The sequence below is a fragment of the Mirounga angustirostris genome, unplaced genomic scaffold (genome assembly GCF_029215605.1).
Source record: "Mirounga angustirostris isolate CCGP_5_RB_7025 unplaced genomic scaffold, mMirAng1.0.hap1 SCAF_9, whole genome shotgun sequence".
NCBI lineage: Eukaryota > Metazoa > Chordata > Mammalia > Carnivora > Phocidae > Mirounga > Mirounga angustirostris.
This window is the reverse complement of record NW_026991717.1, coordinates 47,504,670-47,528,759: the sequence shown is the minus strand read 5'-3', so window position 1 is coordinate 47,528,759 and position 24,090 is coordinate 47,504,670. Positions and strand designations below refer to the sequence as shown.

The 24,090-nt window shown below is 47.3% G+C and overlaps 1 protein-coding gene across 4 annotated transcripts in view; it reads left to right on the top strand.

Annotated features, from left to right (window-relative positions):
* MYZAP (myocardial zonula adherens protein) overlaps nt 1–24,090 on the top strand; it is an 87,470-nt gene that overhangs the window by 5,513 nt on the left and 57,867 nt on the right. For 3 of the 4 annotated variants that reach the window (XM_045899987.3, XM_045899986.3, XM_045899988.3), the window contains exons 2-4: nt 5,514–5,600; nt 19,915–20,070; nt 23,681–23,773. In XM_045899987.3, the coding sequence (XP_045755943.1) occupies nt 5,514–5,600; nt 19,915–20,070; nt 23,681–23,773 (336 nt within the window). The remainder of the gene's footprint in view (nt 1–5,513; nt 5,601–19,914; nt 20,071–23,680; nt 23,774–24,090) is intronic. The other variant, XM_064570416.1, reaches the window with a different exon arrangement.

Genomic DNA, 24,090 nt, shown 5'->3' with positions numbered 1-24,090 from the left:
CTGTCCTGACACGGGAAAGAGGGGCTCGAGAACACCATACCCCACCTACAAAGAGTCCAAGTATGTAGATCAGCTCCTGCCCCCTGGGCCATATTTGGCCCTCTTGGCTTACTTTGGATGCCTCTGAGATAAGAATGGCTTTCCCAGTGGCCTGCAAAACCTAAATATTTTCTATTTGGCCCTTCACAGAAAAGGTTTGCCTCACTCTGATGTAGATAACCAGGCCTTAAGTTCAGGGCCACAGCAGGGCTAAGAGGCCACCTCCAGGGGGGGCACGCCTTGTTCCACACAGCCTGACCCACATAGTCCAGAGATGTTATGCTTGTGCCGAGCAGAGTGTGGTGTCTGTCCTCCGAGCCACATCACAGAAACCACACCTCCTGTTGTTAGGTGGAACTGGGCAGGAACCCACAGTCACAAAATGGACCAGGCCTTAGAGAAATGGAAATGCATTTGGCTAATTTCCTTAGGGAAATACGTCTTTGTCAACTGAGCAACCCCTGCCCCCTCCCTGGGTCATGTTCTCCACCCCTTTTAATTTGATGATAGTTTTCTCTTGGGTGAGCTCATATACTAAAACTAAGAGCATGATGGTATGTGGATCCCCAGTTTCTCCCATAGTTGGAGACCCAGCCTTCCGCCTCCACAATGGGGTCGGGGCGGTGAGAAACAGGCCCCAGAGGACCTGCCTAGCTCCCAGGTGCCCTGAGTTGCAGACAAGGGCTTGGTTGTGTATTTTCTTGTGGAGGAGGCTTGAATACTATCTGCCCCTCCCTTGATGTCCCTCCCAGGGAGGGTTGGTTTGAAGAAAGTAGAAGGCTCTCTGGGGAGTTTCAGGTATATTTGCCTTACTGTGTTTTAGTTCAACCTAAAAAGAAACTCATACTGACATTTAATTTACTGAGCAAGTGCCTATTATGTGTTGATACTATGCTAAGCCCTATAAGGGCAACAAAAGCAATTAAAGCACAACTTGCTTGATCTCTTCCCCTATTTCCCCCCCTTCCATCCATGTTGTAATGCATGGAATATAATAGGAGGTACTGATGAATTGCTGTTGAATCACTGAACTCAGATTTGAGTGTTAGTCCCTTCCTCCAAAGAGGTGAATGACTCCTGATTGTCTTCCACTAGAGACCTTGCTTCTCCATCAGGCCTTTGTAGCTTGTTAGAGTTTGGCCTCTACCTGTCTGTCTGTTTTCCTTCCCCACTCTAGTGTAGGCTGTAGGCCCACTTAATGTTCTCAGAACATTCTCACATCTGTGCCTTGGGCTACAGCCTGGAGCAAATGCCTTGCCTGGTAGTTGTTTGCTGTTGTGATGATGGATTCTCCAAACCTCAATGAACCACAAAGTCCTTTTTGTCTTTCTATACCCAGCTCAAGTGTCATCTCTAGGAGCCTTTGATAAACTCCCACCTCCAGTTAAGACTGTTGTTCCTTTTATATTCCTACTCCCTTTATAAGGAAGTGCGGTTCCACCAAGCCTTAACCACCAAGCTACCCTGTGTTGGTTACACTAAGTGTTCTTATTTGCCTTGTTTAGGTGTGTTTTTGGATGCTGAGCTCTTGGGAACATGGCTGTTTCTTTTTCATCTTGGTACCCTCATTGCCCTTAAAAGTATTTTATTAGTGGGTGCTCCATAACCTAATGATCAAATACACTGAGTCCACCTTCCTGCTTTTGATCCAGTGGAAGGGACCCTTGCTTGCAGGGACAGCTAATCCAATAGCTGTGATGTTCAGGGTAAGATTCACTTCTTCTCATTGTTCAGAACATAGGGCTGAGCCAGCTGCTGTGGGAGTCTCTGGGAATAAAGTACCCTACCTTCCTCAGGTACTGCCCAGCCTGGGCTGCTCTGGGTATTGTGTATTAGAGTTTAAGGAAGCCATGGAGATCAGCATCATAAAATGCTCAGAGAGATAAGCAACTGTGCCTTGATCTTACTCAGTGGAAAATTTTCCCATGGGGAGGTTTCCTGAAAGTGGATGAATTAAAGGAGGTAAACTATACCAGGTCAACCTAGTGGGTACCTTCAAGGGTTACTTAGTGCTTCTGTTGAGGAATTCAGGATATTTTCTAGACCTCTGGGTTCTCTTTGCTGCTCCTGAGGCAGTCCTATGGGTCTAGGAAAGCTTGATCTGTCTCTCTCTTTTGGATACATTCTCTCTCAATATTATTGCTATTACTGCTATTATTTTTAATGAAAAAAACTTACACATACTTGGAACAGTTGGAAACAATGTGGGAATCCCACTTTACAGAGATAACCGTCACCACCATCAGTTGGTTGTGTTTCCTTCAAGACAATTTTTTCCATCAATCTATGCAGATTATTAGAGTGCATTTAAAAAACAAAAATGGGATTATTACATTTTTTCCTGCAATTTTCTTTTTTTTTTCACATGACAACACATTTGGCCATTTTATCAGGAAGCTTTCTGATCCTCTTCCAAGCTGGGTTTAAACTGTGTCTTTGCAGTCAGTCCGTCAGTGGGCCAGCACTGATGAGAGTAGCCCATGCCTTAAAGCACCTCTAAGGATAAGAGTAAACATTTAACACAGGGGCCTGGGTGTTTAGAACCTGCTGCAGTTGCCGGATAGCTTTGAGGTCAAATGTGTGATTTTACAGGTTCGTTTTATGTTCATTCATTATCTATCACCAGGGAAAACTGATGGTTTAGGGGAAATACATTCTGTTTATCCTGGGGTTGTCATCCCCCAGGGTACCCTTGGCTCAGTGTGGAGTGCTGCAGGAAGTATGCGGAGGAATATCAGAGTTCTGGGTGGACAGATCAAGAATGGTCTCAAACAGGGGAAGGGAACATTGCACTTTTGGGTGATTAGACCGGTGGAGTCCCATCTGGGCCTTGTGTCCTCTTCAGTCTTTAGTTTATTCTGAAATTTCCTGCCATTAGGGACCAATCACCATACCAAAAGGTATCACTTACAATAGATCCGTTGACCAAATGGTCCTTATCATGGAAAGCAGAACCATAAAGCCAAGTGGGCCTGTTTCATTTTGGAGCTTACAGGATGATGATCGCATCTGGGTAACAATACAAGTATCTCATACCGATAGAGGCTCACCATGTGCCAGACTTCCTTTAATCTGCATTTACACTTGAGATTCAAAGAGATTGAATAGCTTGCCCATAGTCAACACGGCCAGTAGGCATTGATACCTGTGTGTGTGTGTGCCCTTGTGCACGTGTGGGCCTGTATTCACCCATGTGTATATGTACACACGTGTGTGTATGGAATGGGGTGCAGGAGAAAAGCACGTCCTCTTCTCTGCAAAATGTTGCTACGGACTAGATCAGCCTATCACAGACGATTATTGACCGTCACAGGCTTCGGTTGCCTACCTGGTGTGAGTTACACTTTGATGTTTGTGCACATGCCAGCTGGTTTCGACCAGTCCAGGTGGCCCCAAGTCAGAGGTTTGCCTTTCTCTGGAGGAACTCGGATTCCCGTCAGTGCTCTTGGCCGTCAGCTAAGCTCCTAGCTACCTCCTAGCTGGAATGTGGTTTCTTTGGCCAACATGACTAGCAGTGTGCTTTGAAGCTTCGGTGGCTAGTTGGCCACATCAGGGACAGTGAGAGCCCTGGGGTCCCTGGGGGATGAAGCTTGCGCAGAGGAGAGTGAGGATGGAGAATGATTGTGAGACCAAGTCATTTAGCTGAAAGAGCTGGGGTTTTTAAGTCCAGAGAAGAAGAGGTTCAGAGGGAAGGAGGCCAGTGTAGAGAAAAGGGAAATCTGTTGCTGTCCCTGAGGGAATCCCCGGGTCCCTTAGGTAGGTGTTCTGAGGGAACATGTAAGTTCATCATCAGGAAGCTGGAGGTACCCAGGAGCAAAATGGGATGTCTCGAAGGGAGGTGACAGTGTATGTGGAGGTGCTAACACATGTCCCAAATGGACGCTCTTACCTACGCATGGAAAATGCTGTCCTCAGTCTCAGCGCCCACCTGCCAGGTACATGGGTGCGTGTGGGGGTTCCTTCCTAGGCTGGCAGGTTGGACTTCAAAGGTCTTCACAATCCCATCCCATTCCGGGTGTCTAGGCTGCAGGGTAGTTTTGCTCAGAGGCCACCCTGTGGACCCACGCAGACCCATGACCCTGCAGACAAGGCTGGCGGTACATTAATTTGCTAGAGCTGCTATAAGAAGTACCACTGACCAGGTGGCTTAAACAACAGACATCTATTATCCCATAGTGTTAGAGCTGGAAGTCCAAAATCAAGGTGTTGACAGGGTTGGGTCCTTTGAGGCCTGTGTGGCAGTGATCCGTTCCAGGCCTCTCTCTTTAGCGTGTTCACATGGTAGTCTCCCTATATGTGTGTCTGTCTTCAGGTTCCCCTTTTTATAAGGATATCAGTCATTTGAGATTTGGCCCACCCTAATGACCTCATTTCAACTTAATAACCTCTGTAAAGAGCCTGTTTCCAAATACAGTCACATTCTGAGGTACTGGGGGGTAAGACTCCAACATAGGAATTTTCAGGGGACACAATGCAGTCCATAACAGGGACAAGCAGCCCTCCCATGAGTCAGGTCCACATGGCTGTGGGCTGGGTACTCTGCATGCTGCTGGGACCCTCTTTGGCCTTTTCCAGTGGCCCGATCACTTCTCCCTGGGAAGTCACAGGAGGACCAGGCTGTGACATTAGGGTGAAATAGACATCATGTGGCATTAACTATATTCTCATTGTTGTGCAAACATCACCACCATTTATCTCCAGAATGTTTTTATCTTCTCAAACTGAAACTCCATACCTGTTAAATAATAACTCTCCATTCCTCTGTGTCCTCAGCCCCTAGCAATTACCATTCTGCTCTCTGTCCGCATGCATTTGACTCTTCTAGGTCCCTCATATAAGTGGAGTCATACGGTATTTGTCTTTGTATGACTGGCTTCTTTCACTAACCATAATGTCCTCAAGGTTCATCCATGTTGCAGTATATGTCAGAATTTCCTTCCAAGGCCGGATAATATTCCAGTCTACGTAGATACCACATTTTATTTGTCCATTCAGCCATTGACGGACATTGCTGTTGCTTCCACCTTTTGGTGTTGTGCATAGTCCTGCTGTGAACATGAGTGTGTGGACTTTTTAAAAAACTTTGTGCTTATGCATGTGTCTGTCTGTTAGAGAAAGGTTGAACAGATAGTCCCGGGGAAAGCAGCCCAGACACCACGGTGTGTATTTTGACCTATGCATGTGAGCTACGATCATTCTGTATATGCTGTTACGGAACCTGAGCCAATTAAAAAAAAAAAAAAAGTGTTTGCTGTGAAATTGCTTGTTAATGTCCTTGTTTGGAACAGCAGGTTGGTGAGTGCCTGATCTGGGCCAGGCAAAAGCTGGTCTTATCCTCAGGGTCCCCTGTGTGGTTGGTACGATCACCTCATTGCTCAGTGGGGGAAACAGGCTCTGGGAAGCACAAGCTCACCCAGCATATTTCTACCGCAAAGGCGGGTTCCTAACTGGCTTCTCCTCTCCGTCTCTCCTAGACAAATGTCTGCAGACTGCGGCTGACCATACCCCCTGAGAGTCCAACCTCAGAGTCAGGTGAAAAGAAGATTGAAAGAAAAGAACAAGTAAGCCGTCTCTGAGGCAAAGCTCTGACAAGTTCTCATCTTTGAGCTCTTTTATTTTAACCCCGTCCTCCTCCGACCCTCTACCCAGGCTATTCACAGAGTCTGAATGTCAGTGACTCTGCTGATGAAAAGGCCCTCCTGACCTTGCCACCCCATCTTCCATCTTCCCAGAAGTCCGACCGCCCTGCCTGGCTGGCTCCGCCAGCCTCCTGGCCCTGCTCTTGTTTCTTTGCTGAACGCTGGCTCTGTGTGGCCCTGAAGATGTAGGGACATTGGCCTCAGTGACAGGTGCCGTGGCAGGGAACAGGCTTTTCCTGAAAGAGCCCAGTCCTGTGGAGTCAAAGGGCCCATTGTGAGCTGCCCGCGGCCGAGCCTGTCTCAGCCGATGGAGGCGGAAGCCCAGCTCATGGTGAAGGCCACCTGGAGAGAACGAGCCCAGCGGGCAGCCTGGACGCGCGGCGGGGGCACTGGGCTTGAGGGCGGAGCAGATTTCTGTGCTAAGTGCTGGGCCCGAAGTTAAGTCTGACCTTGTCCTCGTCTTAGAGGAGCTCGAAGCTTTTCAGGGGAGACAGACCTGGGAGCAGTGTTGACGTGATAGTTCAAGTGTTAGGGTCCGGAAGGGCAAGAGGGGCTCTGGGAACACGGGGAAGGGAATAGCTGACTGCTGGGGGTGACATTGAAGCAGAGGCCCAACGGAGGCATAGGAGGTACTGCTCACCTCTAGGCCTCTTGTCCTGGGCAAGCCATTTTCTCCTTCACAGAGAGTTAGGGGACATCTCCTGTATTCCAGGCACTGTGTTGGGTGTAGGGTACCATTACTCCACGGTGAGTACAGAGGTGAAGAGAGCAGTGAGCAAAAAGTGCCGGTCATTCACAGAACTTGCCTCTTAGTTGGGGGCAGAAGGAGAATTAAAAATTCATATATTTTTTTAAAGATTTTATTTATTTATTAGAGCGAGAGAGCATAAGCAGGGGGAGCGGCAGGCAGAGGGAGAGGGAGAAGCAGGCTTCCCACTGAGCAGGGAGCCCAACTTGGGACTCGATCCCAGGACCCTGGGCTCATGACCTGAGCTGAAGGCAGACGCTCAACCTACTGAGCCACCCAGGTGGCCCTAAAAAAATCATATTTTATAGAATTTTGAAGGTAGTAAGTGCTGATGGAGACAAATAAAACCAGAGAAGGGAACAAGAGTGCCGGGGGGTAGGTAGTAATCGTTCTTGTGCATATATTTTGTGTAAGCATAAAATAAAACAGTAAAATAATAGGCTATGTGATCATAGAAGTTTTAGAAAAGGAATCATGAGACAATGACAAGCCTTGGTATGGAGTTGCCCACTAACGTGGCCACCTGTAAAAAAGGAAGCTCCTCTGTGAGTGGTACATGGTTGAGAAAATCCTTCAATTTACTGGGTTGGTCTTTGTCTCTCCTCCGCTTCTCTTATCCCCTTCTTTTCCCCACTTTCTACTAAGCACAGAGCTGTCTCTACTAATTCAAATGATGAATGACAGGGAAAGGAGGAAGGGGGCAGGGAGGATGAGGATATGACTAGCACCAGGTTGAGAGAAAGTGAAGTTGCTTATCTGCTTAAAGAGGGAGGATGAGTCCCACCAAAGGATCCAGAAAAAATGCCTGGCCCCACGTGAGAGCAAGGCAAGTCCAGGGCGAGCCTGGGATGTCTCCTGCTAGAGAGTGAGGTGGGCACTCACACGACGGGGGTCATAGCAAAGGACCCAGAAGCTGGTTTGAAGGGGATCTCACTGCCCTGGCAAAATTGGAACAATGTGAACATCAAAGTAATGACAGAGGTGCCTGGGTGGATCAGTCGGTTAGGCGTCTGCCTTTGGCTCAGGTCGTGATCCCAGGGTCCTGGGATCGAGTCCTGCGTTGGGCTCCCTGCTCTGTGGGGAGCCTGCTTCTCCCTCTGCCTCTCTGTCTCTCATGAATAAATAATCTTAAAAAAAAAAAAAGTAATGCCAGTAATATGTTTTGACATGTTGCGTAATAAAAAAAAGATTCACGAGTGTACAGTAATCATCAGAGATTTACAAAGGGTAAGCTCTTTTATAGAACGTCAGCTGATAAACTCGGAAAATCTCTATTTTGTAACCCCTAGGTCAGTTCATCAGTGGATGCAAAGGCTAGTTGGTGGAAGGTTATCATGGAACGGTGTTTTCACATGCTCCCAGAGGATCCCCTCACACGTTACCTCCTGGCCCTGAAGGTCCAGTGGTACAGTCTGGCAGCCAGCATTTCAGCCAAAGCTCCAGTCTAGCTTTCCCAGGAGGGGGGCAGCCTGACCTATGGGCTCCCGAGGTGATGCAGCCAAGGAGTGCCTGATAACACCTATGTGATGTTCATGCCAACTTGTTCAACTAAATCGAACAATAAGGAAACAAAGAAACCCCACATGTGGGACATTCTGCAAAAACATTTGGCCAAAAGGAGACTAAGGAGGGTTAACATCAAATATAATGAGCGAACCTTGATTAGATCGAGGATCAAAAAAAATCTGTAAAAGTTATATTGGGGTAATTGTACAGCTTTGAATATGAACCACATATTCGATATTATTGAATAACTGTTACTTTTCTTACTTGTGATAATGGTACCTTGAACTATTTTCTCAGCCTTTGTGTAGCTTTGAATATTCTCTGAAGAAATCGGGGGGTAAAAGCTCATCACCAGAACCACCCAGCCAGACACCTGTTGTTGGCTAGATGGAGGGGGGCACTGTGCTGCCGGGGGGTGTCCCTTCTGCCCTCTCTGTTGCCTTGTCTGTCCTTTTAGGGAACTGGACCTGAGCTGTGTCCAGGGGCTCACGGCTGCTTAACACATGAAGAATCAGAAGGAGCACTTTTTGAGGAAGCGGCCTAAGCTGGAGGGAGTGAAGGAGAGGGGCCGTAGCGGCTGTCCCCGTGTGCGTGGCAAGGGAAGTGGGGAGTCTGGTCCGTTGGAGCTAGACCCCAGCTGCATGCCTGGGAGAGGTTTAGGAAGGGTTTCTGCTGCTGCAGGCACTGGAGGGCACGTCACCGCTGAGAGGAATCAAGTCTTCCCAGCAGAGAGGGCGTGTGTTCTACATCAGGCGGGAGTCGGTAACCTAGTCATATACTTAGATTTGCCCCTTTTGTCTTAAACAGTGCTTTTCAAACTTTTCAAAGCCATAAGACCCTCTTTTTTTTAATCCAAATATTATCATGAGCCCTCGTCCGCAAACCAGGTCAAAGTGGCGGTATGGGGGCCAGAGTCCCTCCGGTGGGTGCGGGGGCAGCCCAGGGCTGTGGGGAACAGCGGGCAGCAGCCGTGGGGGCGGAACATGCGCCAGGCGGCCTCACACGCTGCTGGCGGACCCGGTGTGCAGCCAGGCGCCCATCGGTGATGCGTCGGTGACTCACTGCCGAAGCATCGGGGTAGAGTGGAGGAGGAGGGTGGGGCCGGCCGCTTCCCCAGGACTGACGTCCTTGGGTGGTGGTTGCTCCAGAAGGTACTGGTGGTAGCTGTGAGGCCGTTCTGAGTGATTTGCCACCATGTCCTGACCAGCTTCCTGCGTTTGAGTCACTGGGGTCGGGGGCCAGGCATGGGCAAGGAGGCCTTGAAAGTGCCGCGTGATGCGCCTCCACCATGGTTGTCCCTCCCTGGGACGTGGTGGCCCCGCAAAAGTGCAGGGCGCCAAGACCTCGGGACCACCCTCCCTGTGGAGGGGACTTGGGTTTCTTGGAGGGGCCAGGGGTGTGCAAGGGCTGGGGGGATCGGAGCTGGTGCCGAGGGGGAAGTGGGAAGATGAGAAAGGCCTGCCAGGCGTCCGATGAAGCAGAACTGGTAGGACCATGTCTGGGATCCTGCTGGAGCTGCAGCTGATGGAGGGCGGGCCTGGGCCTTGTTCTTTGACGCCGTCGTGGCTGATGCTTTGTGTGTTCCAAGCACCTGGGATTCCATGGGGCAGCTGACCACACATACATGGGCTGGGCCATTCTTCCGTGCGCTCTTCCCAAAGTCACTGCAGAGAGACCCCTTACAGGGGAGGGCTCTGGCGCCCGGTGGATCTTGCCCGGCTTTGTGACAGTGTGTTTGGAGACTTCTGGAGGCGGTCACCGCAGAGGCGTCTTTTTCTGGAGTCCCGGGCTCCAGTGGGGGAAGGGGGAGGTTTCCTGCCCTTATAGCAGGCTGTTCCTGCCTACTGCTTTTAGTCCTTCTCTTCTAGAAGGTACCAGCTGCCCCGAGACTGCTTTTTGTTGGCCACAGATGAGCTCCCAAACACTTAGTTTCTCTGCCACTCAGTTTCCTTGTCTTCAAAGGAAGCACAGTAATGCCTGGTTGCAAAGAGTAAGTGAGCTAATATATGAGAAGACCCACCAAAGTGGCCTGTAACATTGCTTAGAGAGGTAGTGACTCAGGGCCAGGCTCAGCCCTTCGAATGCCAAGCACAGTGGCCCTTCTTTGCTTTTCTCCCTTAGGCTTCTGGGAGTTATTCCCCCTCCTGGAACTGCCTGTCCCGCATCTTCCTCTTGGGCCATGCCCATGGCATCTTAGTTTGATATCCGTATGCCCTTCTCTGTAAATCTGAGCCTCCCTCTGCCCGTGTCCTCAGGCCTTGCTTCCTCGCTCTGCAGACTTTACCTCCGAGAGCTGCTCCTTTCCTGGCTGGGAGCCAGCTTTTCTGGGGAGATGCTCACCCTGCACATCAGCTCTGTCCTGCTAAGCCCTGTCCTGCTGGTGGCCAGGCCAGTTTTCCATGTTCTTTACATGTGGTATTTTTAGGATACAGGTATCTCATCAGCGCATTACCATTATTTTGGTATTTAAAAATATGAATCTGGATCATTTAAATGAATAGACATGCCCAAAAAGGTCTAGGCTGCATGAGAGTTTGGAATGGAACCTACGTATTCACATTCAGGAAGTGTTCTGACCCCACCCTCCCTCTGTGTGAGAGTCTCCTGAGGCATCTCACATCCCCATTGCCCGATGACCGATGACCGGTGAGAAGGAGTGTGTTTTCTTGCATTTGTTCCCCATAGGTATTTCCCTCAGAGCCATTTGCAATGGGTGATGTCTTTTTATTTTGTGTCCCAGAGCCCAGCTCCTTGCCTTGCACATAGTAGGTGCTTCAAGAATGACTTATGATTTTTTTGTTTTGTTTTGTTTTGTTTTGTTTTAGTTTTTAGGGCTGCCATAGCAGAGTACCATGAACTGCATGGCTTAACCAACAGAAATACATTGGCTTACAGCTTTGGAGATTAGAAGTCTGGGGTCAAGGTGTCAGTCAGCAAGGCCATGCTCTGTCTGCCGGCTCTAGAAGAATCCTTCCTTGCTTCTTACAGCTGCTGGTGGCTGTGGCAGTCCTTGGTGTGTGGCTGCCTAACCCTAGTCTTCACGTGGTGTTCTCCTGGTGTGTGTGTGTGTGTATCCAAATTTTCTCCTCTTTATGAGGATACCCATTATACTGGATTAGGCTCACTCTAATGACCTCATTTTAATTTGCCCTCTCTCCAAATAAGGTTAAGTTTGGAGGTACCGGGGGTTAGGACTCCAACATATCTTTTTTTTGGCAGACACAATTCAGCCCAAAACAAATTTCTTTGAGAATGTTATCTGAAATTATATTAACAACTCAGATAAATTAGCTGTGGGCTTTTGTTTATATATTAAAAATTATTAAAAATATGGGAGAGGAAATGCTCTTAGTTTGTGGGTACACATTTCATACTGAGGACGTGATAAATATGGAATAGAATGTTTATAAAATTGTTGAACATTAAAATTCAAACTGGTGTAGATAATGTTGAAATTAACCCCCATCATTTCCAAAGAATTTTGTGAATGTATGTACCCATATTCCTGTGCAAATCTGTATGTAGTGTATTCTTACACACACACACACACACACACACACGGCAGTAAGAGAACAAACACCAGCTATTACAGATTTATCAGCTAAATCAGGGTCTCACTGCATGCTTGAATTTTAGCGAGCACGACCTGAGCTCTGCTAAGTCTGTGTGGTGGTGAAGGCTTTTGCAAACGACAAAGTAATTTGAAGCAGATGATATTTTCTTCTTTTTTTTAGATTTTATTTATTTGTCAGAGAGAGAGAGAGAGAGCACAAGCAGGGGGAGCGGCAGGCAGAGGGAGAGGGAGAAGCAGGCTCCCCGCTGAGCAAGGAACCCGACATGGGGCTCGATCCCAGGACCCTGAGATCATGACCTGAGCGGAAGGCAGACGCCCAACGACTGAGCCACCCAGGCGCCTCGAAGCAGATGATATTTTCAGTAGCTGTTAACCTCCCACCAGTGCAGGTGTCCGTTAGTGACCTGTCTTTTTACAGAAGCGGTCTCTCTTTAGATCTTTAAGAACACCAGTGAGGGGGCGCCTGGGTGGCTCAGATGGTTAAGCGTCTGCCTTCGGCTCAGGTCATGATCCCAGGGTCCTGGGATCGAGTCCCGCGTCGGGCTCTCTGCTCCTTGGGAGCCTGCTTCTCCCTCTGCCTCTCTCTCTCTGTCTCTCATGAATAAATAAATAAAATCTTAAAAAAAAAAAAAAAAAAGAACACCAGTGAGGGAGAGCAGGTACGTGTGTATGAATGCAAAGTCGGGAACTTTCATAGCCCAGTATAATGTTTCAAAGGAGCAAACCTTGCCATTGAGCTTTATAGTCCCCTTGCCCTTAAAAGCTCTAGATGAGTAAGCGTGCTGAGTCCTCGTCCTTGGCGTGACTGTTTATACCACAGCACGGGCTGTTGCCAGGTGGGGGAGTGTGCTGCCAGGATTCGGGTTGGCACTGGTGGTGCCCTGATGGCGTGCAGGACTCCGTGTGCTCTCCGAGATAGCAGCCCCGGGAGGATGGCAAGAGGCCTGAGTCCTGGTGCTGGTCCCTCACCCGCCACCATAGTGGTCGGGCCAGACAGGTCATCTCTGGGCCTCAGTTTTCTCTTCTAGCAAATGTAGGTATTAGCCTGGAGCCAGTGTTTTTCCAGATTTCTTCAGCTGTGGACCTCTGTATTCAACTGAATATGTAGGGAAGTCCATCACTAAAAGAGGGGAAAGCCTAGGGACTGGGGTTTCAAGCAAGGCCAGGGCTGTGCCGGCTGCTCCAGCAGTCTCCCCCTCCCACCCTCCACCCCACCCCCCCTGCCCCAGCCTTGTCAGGCACCGAGGACGGCTGGGCTACCGTTTACAAACCCATTGGACTACACAGCTCTTTTCCATTTTTTGACCTCCTGAGATTGCGACTGTCACCCTAGGAAGAGCCACAAGACCAGTCGAGGGGTGAACATCTCACTGTCACGGCGATGGCTATGACGCAAACAGCTGAAAGACCCAAGAAGAGAGAGGCAGACAGACAGAAGCCTCCAGACAAATGCATAGACTTCAGCAGGATCCTAGATACTCAGAAATGGAAAGATCCCACTAATAATAGAATCTATCCATATCTCCTAGTATGCCCAGCAGCGTCCACGGGGTTTTATATGTATTATTCTGTGTATTTCTAGAACGACCCTCAAGTGGGTGGTATTATCCCCCTTGTCCTGTTCAGGACGCTGAAGCTCAGTGCAGTAAATAACTTGCACAAGGCCACGCAGCTAGGACACTGGATTCGCAGTTCCAACTTGGGTCTCTGCCATGGCCACGTTGCCATGGGAATGTCAACCCTCACACTTTCTCTTATCAGGGAAGGTCTTTGGAGGATATTTGTATTTTATCAGTCAAGGTTACCTGATGTGTGTACTATGTAACTGGGTTCCAGCCAAGAAGTTCCTGATTTTGCCCTCCAGATAGTCTTTTCCTTTTTCTCTGGGGTTGTTGGGCCCAACCGGCTGTTGACTGCGTAGAAGCTAGAAGGTAATAGCTTTAAGAAGCTGCCTCCTATCGGGATACTATTATTAGAACTACACTCCCTTTGGGATTTCTACTTGGCCACAGGTTGTTCTTTTCCTTCTCTTTAAGCATTAAAAATGATTGGTCTTTGTCCAAACATGAGATTATTATTTTATATAAAATGGTCTCTTCGGTCTGTGAGATTCTCAGAAATAACAAATACCTTAATAAGCCAGCGATATCCATTCCTTTGAGGAGACTGTCCCCTCCCTGTTTGCCTCCCAGGCTGTGGGAAGGCCTCTCAGGCTGGCTGTAGTGTTCATTTTCGTCACAAGGAGATAAAACAATGTCAAGTGTGACTCATGACTGGGAACTCCTCATTTGCTAGGATGGACACACAGGTCAGAGCACATTCCTGACGGTGCGGTCCCTTGCCTGCAAGGTAGGTAGGATGCCCTTGGCTCAGCGCTCAGCTATCCCTGGGTCAGCTGCTGCCCTCTGGCTGGAAGAAGAGGTTCAAAGCAAGAAGTTTTGGAAATAACTTGGCTTCTAGTTTGCATGTCATTTAGTTCATGTAATGGTCCACCTAAGTCGCATTGGCAGACCGGACAGGTGACCAGCTGCCCGTCCTGGCCTCCGGGGCCATGGGCTGGCTGTGGCGGGCTACCACCATCGGTTTGGATTTATGTTAAACTGTGTGTGTCTGCTGGTATTTCTTCGCTGAGAACCCTTCTTGACCAAAGGATTTTCTTCCTTTGCACAGATCAGTGTTTTGGAAGACCAGATGCTCCAGATCTTCTGACATAGACCCAATTCCAAATATTCTGTCTTCCCTCCTCCCTTCAAAACGTATTTATTGAGCATCTCTTTATGCTGAGTATTGGGGATAAAGCAGTGAATGCGGCAGGTCCAATCCCTGCGTTATGGAGCTTATCTCATGGAAGATCATATATTCTGGGAAATATGGTCTAGCTCTCCAGCAGCCGGAAAGCCCTTGCGGCAGGAATTTAGGTGAAGGTCCTTTTCTGTAGTTTCTCCTTCTCTCTAAGGCACTTTCCACTACATTCATCTCTGGGGAAAACAGCATGAGCCTGTAAGTTATTCTTCAGCTATGAGTACAGCCCAGGGAACAGTTTAACTGAGAGAGTCTCCGTATGTTTTTCTGATCCTGCCTGTTGTTAATTCCGCTGCATTTCACGTACAGGTTACGGGATGCCTTTCAGTCGGCTGGTACTTTTTCCCTTCTTTGGCGCTTTCTTTTCGTTTCGTGCATTTGTTAGGGCTTTGGTTTTCAAGGTAGTTTTGCCTCGTATTGTTTCATGCCCAGGAGGCTCTTTGTAGGCCTAGTACATTTTTAAGAATTTGATGTTTTAATACCAACCAAGCAGCATTAGAAAGAAGTTTAAAAAAAAAAACAAACCCAACTTTTTTTTTTTTTAATTTTATTATGTTATGTTAGTCACCATACAATACATCATTAGTTTTTGATGTGGTGATCCACGATCCATTGTTTTCGTATAACACCCAGTGCTCCATGCAGTACGTGCCCTCCTTAATACCCATCACTGGGCTAACCAATCCCCTTCCCCCCTCCCCTCTAAAACCCTGTTTGTTTCTCAGAGTCCATAGTCTCTCATGGTTCATCTCTCTCTCCAACCCCCCCCCCCATTTTTCCCTTCCTTCTCCTAGTGTCCTCCATGCTATTCCTTATGTTCCGCAAATAAGTGAAACCGTATGATAATTGACTTTCTCTGCTTGACTTATTTCACTTAGCATAATCTCCTCCAGTCCCATCCATGTTGATGTAAAAGTTGGGTATTCATCCTTTCTGATGGCTGAGTAATATTCCATTGTATATATGGACCACATCTTCTTTATCCATTTGTCTGATGAAGGGCATCTCGGCTCTTTCCACAGTTTGGCTATTGCAGACATTGCTGCTATGAACATTGGGGTGCATATGGTCCTTCTTTTCACTACATCTGTGTCTTTGGGGTAAATACCCAGTAGTGCAATTGCTGGGTCATAGGGTAGCTCTATTTATAAATTTTTGAGGAACCTCCACACTGTTTTCCAAAGTGGCTGTACCAACTTGCATTCCCACCAACAGTGTAAGAGAAAAACCCCAACTTTTAATTACATAGAATTTTAAACATATACAAAAGGAGACTGAATGGTGTGATGAATCACTGACCCTTCACCCAGCCCCAGAGCCCTCAACCCAGGCTCAGTCCTGCCCGGTCTGTACTCTCATCCGCTTCCTCCACCCTGTATCCCAGATATCGTAAATATTTAAGCATGTTTCTCTGAAAGATAAAGGCTATCTCTTAATACAATCACAATGCTGTTATCATGCCTGAAAAACTAATATTTATCTTATAGGGAGATATTTTAAAGGACCTGAGAGGAAAAATATTCTGCCACAGATACTGTGCTAAACATGTCAACTCTTTTTTCTGTTTTTTTCTGTGTTCTCCAGTTTTTCACCAAAAGCATACTGACATTTTGTCAGAACGATAGCAGTCTTGGGCTCCTTTGCAACTCCTCTGGGTAGAGATTTTATGACCGGGGCAAACATCAGCTCCCTGTTCCTCCATCTAAGAAGAGCAGAGGATGTTCCCTTCAGCTGGACCATATTTACATGATCTGGGAAAGTCCCCGGAATTTCTTCTAACTTCTAAAGCTCCCTCTCCATTTAGCAAATATTTATTGAGAAATTCATTGTCAGTCACTTAGGTGTCAGAGACTGTGATGGAAAAGAAGACCAATAAGGCCCGGTGGATGGGTGAGCAGGCCTTCCATATAGGATGATACTAATAGTCACTGTGTTATGGTTGTGGTGAAGGTGTAGGGACCTAACCAGTCTGAGTGAAGATGTCCTTGAGGGAGAGACATTGCAGCCCAGCAGTGGGCACTGCACACAGAGGGAATGGCCCGTGTCATGCCATGTGACAAAAAGGAGGTTGATAAAGGAACAGAAAGGAGGTGGGGGGGCCGGCGCAGAGGGGAAGATGGCGCCCAGGAGGCTGGACAGGAGCCTCCACATTCTGAGCCTGCCTCTTCCCAGTGGCCCCGACCACTGGGTCCGGGGCCCCGGCTCTTGGCTTCCCTGCCCCTGAGGTCTGGGCTTCCACATGGAGATGTGAGATTCCGTTTCACTCCTGACTCGTAGCTATTGTGAAGGCTTTGTGGTCAAAGGGAAGAGCTTAGATTTGGGAAGATGTACTCAGGCACTTGAATGTCGCCACCTTGGGAGAACTAATAATATTTATGTGGTAGGGTTATGGTGGGGATTAAAGAAGAGGCTGTGTAATAAAAGAGACAACCAGTATTTGTCCCCTGCTCGCTCTTCATAAACAGTGCCGCAGCTGCTCACGCTGCCTCGGGAACCCTCTCGGCGTGGAGCGGCCCGGGAGGACGGCCCTGCTCCTGACCAGAGTCCTGGGCCGGGCCCCTCTCTGGGCTCTATTATTTATCCTTGGCTTTGTAGTAATTTTTTAGTTTTTTGAAAACTGAAATGAAAGTTATTCATTCAAAAATAACACCCCCCCCCTTTTTTTTTCTGGCTAAAAATCAGACCTACAGAAGCATAAGGGGAAAAAGAATGAAATCCCGTTTCAACTGAGGCCACTGGTATTAAAAGTCTGGATTCCGTCCTTCTAGATGTTTTATGCACACAAACATACATTTTATTTATTTTTTTAAAGATTTTATTTGTTTGACAGAGAAAGACACAGCGAGAGCAGGAACACAAGCAGGGGGAGCGGGGGAAGGAGAAGCAGGCTTCCCGCCGAGCAGGGAGCCCGATGCGGGGCTCGATCCCAGGACCCTGGGATCATGACCTGAGCTGAAGGCAGACGCTTAACGACTGAGCCACCCAGGCGCCCCACAAACATACATTTTAAAAACAAAACCCAAGAATATGGAAATGACCGGTTTTCACTTCACAGACCTTCGATGTCTTTCCACGCGTAACTGTTAGAGCCACCACGTCTAGAGCTGTGTTTCTCACACCTCGTTGTGTTGTCTGTGACATTGTGTGTGTCCTCCTCCACGGGTGCTGGTCCTCATCCCTCCGCTGGGCAGGGAGGCACAGCCCTCTGTATGCGGCCACCTGAGTGTTTTCCTGAAAGCCGGTCCATCTGGGACAGACTTGACTTGCAGAAAAGCCTTTCAGCCAAGCCTCCTGTCCTCAGCAGCTTGTTTTTCAGGAACTGGGTGGAGACTGACTGAAAGAGCATGCTTTTGTTGCCTGGTATGTGGGGAGTTGCAGTAGAGCTTTTCCTCTTCCTAATTATATGTCTGGGAAACTGGGGGTCTGGAATCCCAGCTTGTCACTCCACCAAGGGCCATGGAACAGCCTCTCCGCCTAAATTTATATACAAATTTCAAGAGTTGCCTTAATGCCTGTGGGAGCCAAGCACCAAGGACGCGAGCGGAATCATTTTCTGGAAGCAGATACAGAGTGTCACAACCCGTCATATCCCATCTCTTGCCAAATATGTACCGAAGGGTGGGAAGCAATGGATGTTTCGTTTTCTAGTTTTTTGTTTTTTTGTTTTTTTTTAAAGCTCCCATCCTAGACAGACAGACAATACAAATGGGTATAAAGAAAGAATTGAAAGATGTTCTGATACCCAGTACCCCTGCCCCGCCATGCTGTCCCCTCCTTAGAGGTCATTACTATTAATAATTTGTCATGTATCTTTTTAGACCCTTCTCTGACAAACTTTTTTTTTTATTCTTATGTTAATCCCCATACATTACATCATTAGTTTTAGATGAAGTGTTCCATGATTCATTGTTTGTGCATAACACCCAGTGCTCCATGCAGAATGTGCCCTCCTCAATACCCACCACCAGGCTAACCCATCCTCCCACCCCCCTCCCCTCTAGAACCCTGTTTGTTTTTCAGAGTCCCTCATCTCTCATGGTTCGTCTACCCCTCCGATTTCCCCCGCTTCATTCTTCCCCTCCCGCTACCTTCTTCTTCTTTTTTTCTCTGACAAACTTTAAATGAATGGGATCATAAAGTTTTTATTCTGCCCAAATGAATGATTTTAAAATGCAAATTACGATTTTGTATGCCAAAAATATTTTGCAGGTGCATGATTTATGCAATGGTGGTTTAAAAATTAGTGGGAGGGCACCTGCGTGGCTCATTTGGTTGGGCATCCGACTCCTGATTTCAGTTCAGGTTGTGATCTCGGAGTTGTGGAATCGAGCCCTGAGTTCGGCTCCGCACAGAGTCTGCTTGAGAATCTCTCCCTCTCCTTCTGTCCCTCCCTCACTCATGTTTCCCCCCGCTCCAAATAAATAAATGAAATCTTAAAAAAATAAAAAATTAGTGGGAGAGCAGAGTTGCCATTATGGAATTCAGGCTTCTGTACTGTGATTATCAAGGTACCAGGGTCAGCCCCAGGGGAGACTGGATGTAGGTTGGTTTGTCTATGAAGTCTCAGTCCCTGGTTTTGTCCTGCCCTTCCTTCTCCCTCATGGGGGCTCTTACTCTGGCCTCCTGCACCTAACAAAGCCTGTAGTATGGGGAGGTATACTTCGTGTCAGAGAATCGGCCTTGAATCTGGGTATGTGGCTGGAAGCAAGTTATTTAACCTCTCTGAACTTTGGTTTTCTCAGCTATCAAATGGAGAGGCTCATCGCTCTGTCCCAGAGTGGTCGTAAAGATTCAGCGTGCTAAGGAACGTATCTGGCTTATGGTAGAAGCTGAACAAATCTTAATTTCCCTTTCTCGGGCTTCTTGAGCCTTCATTCTATAAAGGTGTGTTAGGACTTGGACATATTACCCCTTCCCAAGGGCGTTTGCATTTCAACACTGATCAAAGCTTTAGGTGAAGGAATTAAGGTGCTGGAAGGATCTTTTGCCTGGCTTTTCAGAAATATTTCATGAATGGTCACAACAGGTTGTGTACTCATCCCCCCACCCTCCTTTGCTCAGAGCTGGTCCAGGGTCAGTCCTACCCTCAGGGGACAATTTGACTGCCAGAGGGCAGCCAGCATTCTTCCCCCAGTATCTCAACCTCATGCATTTCAAGGGTTGTATTTAGCGATGAGATTGAAGGTATCCAGAGGAACTGATATCACGGGGAAAAGCAGCATTACCAGGATACGAGGACTGTGAGAGTGCAGACACTTGCTCTTGTCCCGAGGGGATAACACAGGTCCATCTGGCACCTTCGTGAGAATGAGAAGGGCGCCCGTCCAGGCCGGAGGGGCCCTGCAGAGGCACTCTTAGGTGGGTGGATAGGGCTTCAGTAGAAATTTGAGAAAGATGCCCTTCCTCTAGGGCAAAGCTGGCCCAGCCCAGGCCAGTTAACAAGCGGGAGAAGGGTGAGCGGCTGGGTCTCCTCCGGCCTCTCCTTGCCACCCGGCTCCTCAGTGCCCGCACAGCCCGCATGCCCATACCCAGTGCACCCCTTCTCAAAGCTGCTCCCATGAGGCCTAAACAGTCATTATTCTTTCCTCTTTTCTCCCTTCCTGAAGCACCCTGACCTAAGCAATGGGGAGCCAACCAGGAAACTTCCTCAGGGTGTTGTCTACGGCGTGGTGCGGAGATCGGATCCAAATGAGCAGAAAGAAATGGTGGTGTATGGGTGGTCCACCAACCAGCTGAAAGAAGAGATGAACTACATCAGAGATGTGAGTCATTTAAGGATGTTTGTTTGTTTTGTTTATACTCCTTTTGTAGCATGTGAGACGGTGGAGTGAATGTAATAAGGCCTTTTGGAAGAATTCCTAGCGTGACCATTTTGGATGGAAATGTTTCTGCATATCTTCACGGTAATGTTAAAGGTGCAGATGTAATTCTGCAGTGAGGTCTAGAGTGAACTGCTGGAGGTGACTAAGTAGGGATGCTCAGGAGACCAAATAACTCCCATCTTCCGTGTATAATATGGGGGCTTTTAAGTGATCTTTGCTTATTATGTTGGACACTCCATTCCCAGCACATGAGTTTCAAAAACTGTATACATTTGGTTGCTTTTGGCTGTAAGGAACAGAGAAGCCAACTCAGAAAGGAAATTTGTCTCGTGTGGGGATACGTGTAGGGGTAGGTAGGCTCTGACCAGGGCATGTCCAGGCTCCAGTCCTACTTGTCTGAGTTTCCCTTGGTTCTGGCCTTCAGCTTCAGGCTCGTGGCATCATCTGAAAATATCATGGTGTCTTGAGGAAGAAAAGAGGCCACTCATCTCTGGTTTCTTTTTAGAGGCCCTTTATTAGGCTTCTCCTCATGTCTCCTTGGCCAGGGTTGGGTCACATGCCCATTCCCAATCCATCCCTGGATGGATCCCCTGGCGAGGGGAGTGAAATTGATTATGGTTGGTTCAGACCAATCAGTTATGTTGAAACAGATGCTGAGAAGTCAAACAGAGTAGACACTGTCCATCTCAGGCCAATCAATGTCATTTCTTTGTGTTTAATATTACATTTCTTAATTTTTTAATTACACACTTTTTTCAAAGAAATTTGGAAAATATAAAAATGTATAATAAGAAAATAAAACCATCCATAATTCCATCATTTAATTAGAACTGTGGTTAAGGAACATTTCCTTCTAAATTTTTTTATTTCTTTTCATCTGTGTCTCCATCCATCCATCCATCCATCCATCCATCCATCCATCCATCCATCCATCCATCTCCATTCCTTTTTAGTTCTTTGGCCTCCCAATGCCTTTGTTGACCAAATCAGTGTGATTAGATGGAGAGGGAATGAGTTTCTCTGACACTGATGGGCCCTGAGCACCAGCCTGTGGACTAGAAAGTGCTCATGAGAAGCAGAACAGTGTGGGGCAGTGGGGTATCCCCTGGACCTCGGTTCAGTGTCCATCTCTGTGTTTGGCCCAGCCAAGCTTTTGTTCTCCCCGGGCTTCAGTTTTTTCCTGTATAGATTGTGGAGGTTGGGAGGGGCCCCCTGAAGTCAAAACTGCCAGCTTTTTATTTGGAGTGTTTGCAGAGAAGACACAAAGTCATGTTGTCAGCTTTCGTATGGATTTTTTAAAAGAACATTTCTTATCAAATATTAAAAATAATAAATATTTTGAGCACCTTCTTTCATGAGTCTTGAAAGATTTGGATACTTACATAATTAAAAAGGAATAAACATCTTGTCTTAATTGAAAATAATAATGATAAATGCTTAACAGAGAAAATGAAGGAAAACCAAAAAAGGTACACAAAAGCACAGGACAAGTGTGACAGCCATCAGCCTCAAATCCCCAGTCATCCTACTCTGCAAATATTATTTTTAATCATTTTTCCTATATAGAAGCAACTTGAACATTCCTAGTCTCCCCTGTTTTTCTCGTGGAAACACTTAGTCCCTTCTCATATGTCTTAGATAACATGGTACTGCTTTAGAGGTAAACCTTTGAAGCAGAGCCGAGAGTCGCCAGTTGCCCAAGACACAAACAGCAGGTGGAGGCTGGTTGTGAACCAGGGATGACATGTGCCTAGGACACAGGGGTGGTTCTGACCTGAATTACCAGCCTCCACTGGGACCTGCAACTTAAAGTTAATTTCCAGGTCCCACCTCCTATAGGTGACTTCGGATCCATCCCTGGCCTGCTTATCCCTAAGCACGTTTAGGGGATTGTTGGTTCTCTCTTGCCATGAGTGACTCTGGCCCGGCTGGTTTCCTGAAGTATTTGCCACCCGCTTGAGAGCCGGCCCACTGCGCCCTGGTGAGCAGCAGGGGCACCAACTCAGGGCCACGGTGAAAGCCATTCTGTCTGCCCAGAGTGAAGAGTTGTGTTTTGGGCCTCATTTTCCCAAAATGTTTGTAGATAACAGCACAAAAGTAGACTCTGTTATCAGAATTCGTTTAGGGAAAGCTTGGCACCTTAACTTAGACCCCGCTGCCGAAATCTTCACCAAGATGCAGTCAGCCCTTAATAAACATGCAGTCTGATTTAAAACCATGTGCTGGCTATGCACATACAGCTTCAGGGTGAAGTCTCTGCCCCTCCCATGCTGTCCCCTACATACCCCTTATCCCAACCAACTGCTGCCTTCCAGCCCTTTCTGCGGTGGAAGTTCTGGAGCTCTCTGCAGAGGGCTCCCTTGATCCTTCTTTTCTATTTGAGGACCGCTGAGCTCTCCACCAGAGGGGCAGCAGAAGGGAGGAGATAGGGTCAAGGTTTTTTTTGTTTTTATTCATAAAATTTTTAAGGACCTGGTTCCTCCTTCAGAAGCGCTACTATAGAGGGACTTCATCAGTGGTTGTGTGGACAGGTGTCTAGGGCATCACCCTGACCTTCGTTATACTTCGTGCCTTGTGTGTTATTGGTGATTATCGAGGAACTAATGTTCAAATTTATGGTCTCTCTAAGCTCATACTTCCCTGCTGCATATTCCAGATATTTCATTGCTCTTTGGTAGTCAGAGCAGAGAAAGGGAAAATTAGAGGTTGCTTTTTGGTTCTCCTAGCCACCTGTTTATAGAATCGACTTGTTATAAATTTTCAACTTATAAGAATGCATGATAGGGGCGCCTGGGTGGCTCAGTCGTTAAGCGTCTGCCTTCAGCTCAGGTCATGATCCCAGGGTCCTGGGATCGAGCCCCGCATCGGGCTCCCTGCTCTGCGGGAAGCCTGCTTCTCCCTCTCCCACTCCCCCTGCTTGTGTTCCCTCTCTCGCTGTGTCTCTCTCTGTCAAATAAATAAATAAATAAATAATAAAAAAAAAAGAATGCATGATAGGAAAAGGGGTAAGTCTTGCCTGAATGTGTTTTGATAGGTGATAGCTGAATTTCAACAAACCATTTTTTCTTCAGAGCTTATTATTTGGATAATTAACCTTTGTTAATAATTATAATAATATATAATCATAACGCGTATTTATTATTATTGGTATTATTTGGATAATTCTCTTAGCTTCTAACTAGATATTAGGAGTGATTTTCTCCCTTAATCTCCCAAACTGTCATGTTCTTTTTTTTTTTTTTTTTAAAGATTTATTTATTTATTTGTCAGAGAGAGAGCGAGAGAGCACAAGCAGGGGGAGCGGCAGGCAGAGGGAGAAGCAGGCTCCTTTCCTAGCAAGGAGCCCAGTGCAGGCCTCGATCCCAGGACTCTGGGATCATGACCTGAGTCGAAGGCAGACGCTTAACTGACTGAGCCACCCAGGCGTCCCCCAAACTGTCATGTTCTTAAAATTGTTTTTTTGTGGGGCCCTCCTGTCATTTGGGTTTCAGCAAACCTCACATGAAAATGTTATAGCTTGATCTCTAACTAGCATCTTTGTGGGCTGCAGGTGAGAGCCACTTTGGAAAAAGTAAGGAAGCGAATGTATGGAGACTATGACGAAATGAGACAGAAGATTCGACAGCTCACCCAGGAATTGTCAGTAAGTGAATATCTCAGTGACTTGGGAATATGGAGGGGTGGTAGGGCTTAGTACTCCCTCTGAGTGGCTGGTGCCTGAACATATTTGAGTTTATGATGTTCTTTGCGAGTGGAATCATATTTTAAATGAACTGAGGGAATTTTATCACAGAATTAAGTTTATTATTTAAAGGGATGTTTTTGTGGCAAGAATAATCTTTACATTCAAAGCATTCCCTCCACAGTCAGGGATAAGACGATGAAGCCAGCTATCATCGTTACGATTTACGATTGTACCTGAGAGACTAGCCAATGGAATTAAACAAGAGAAATGAATTT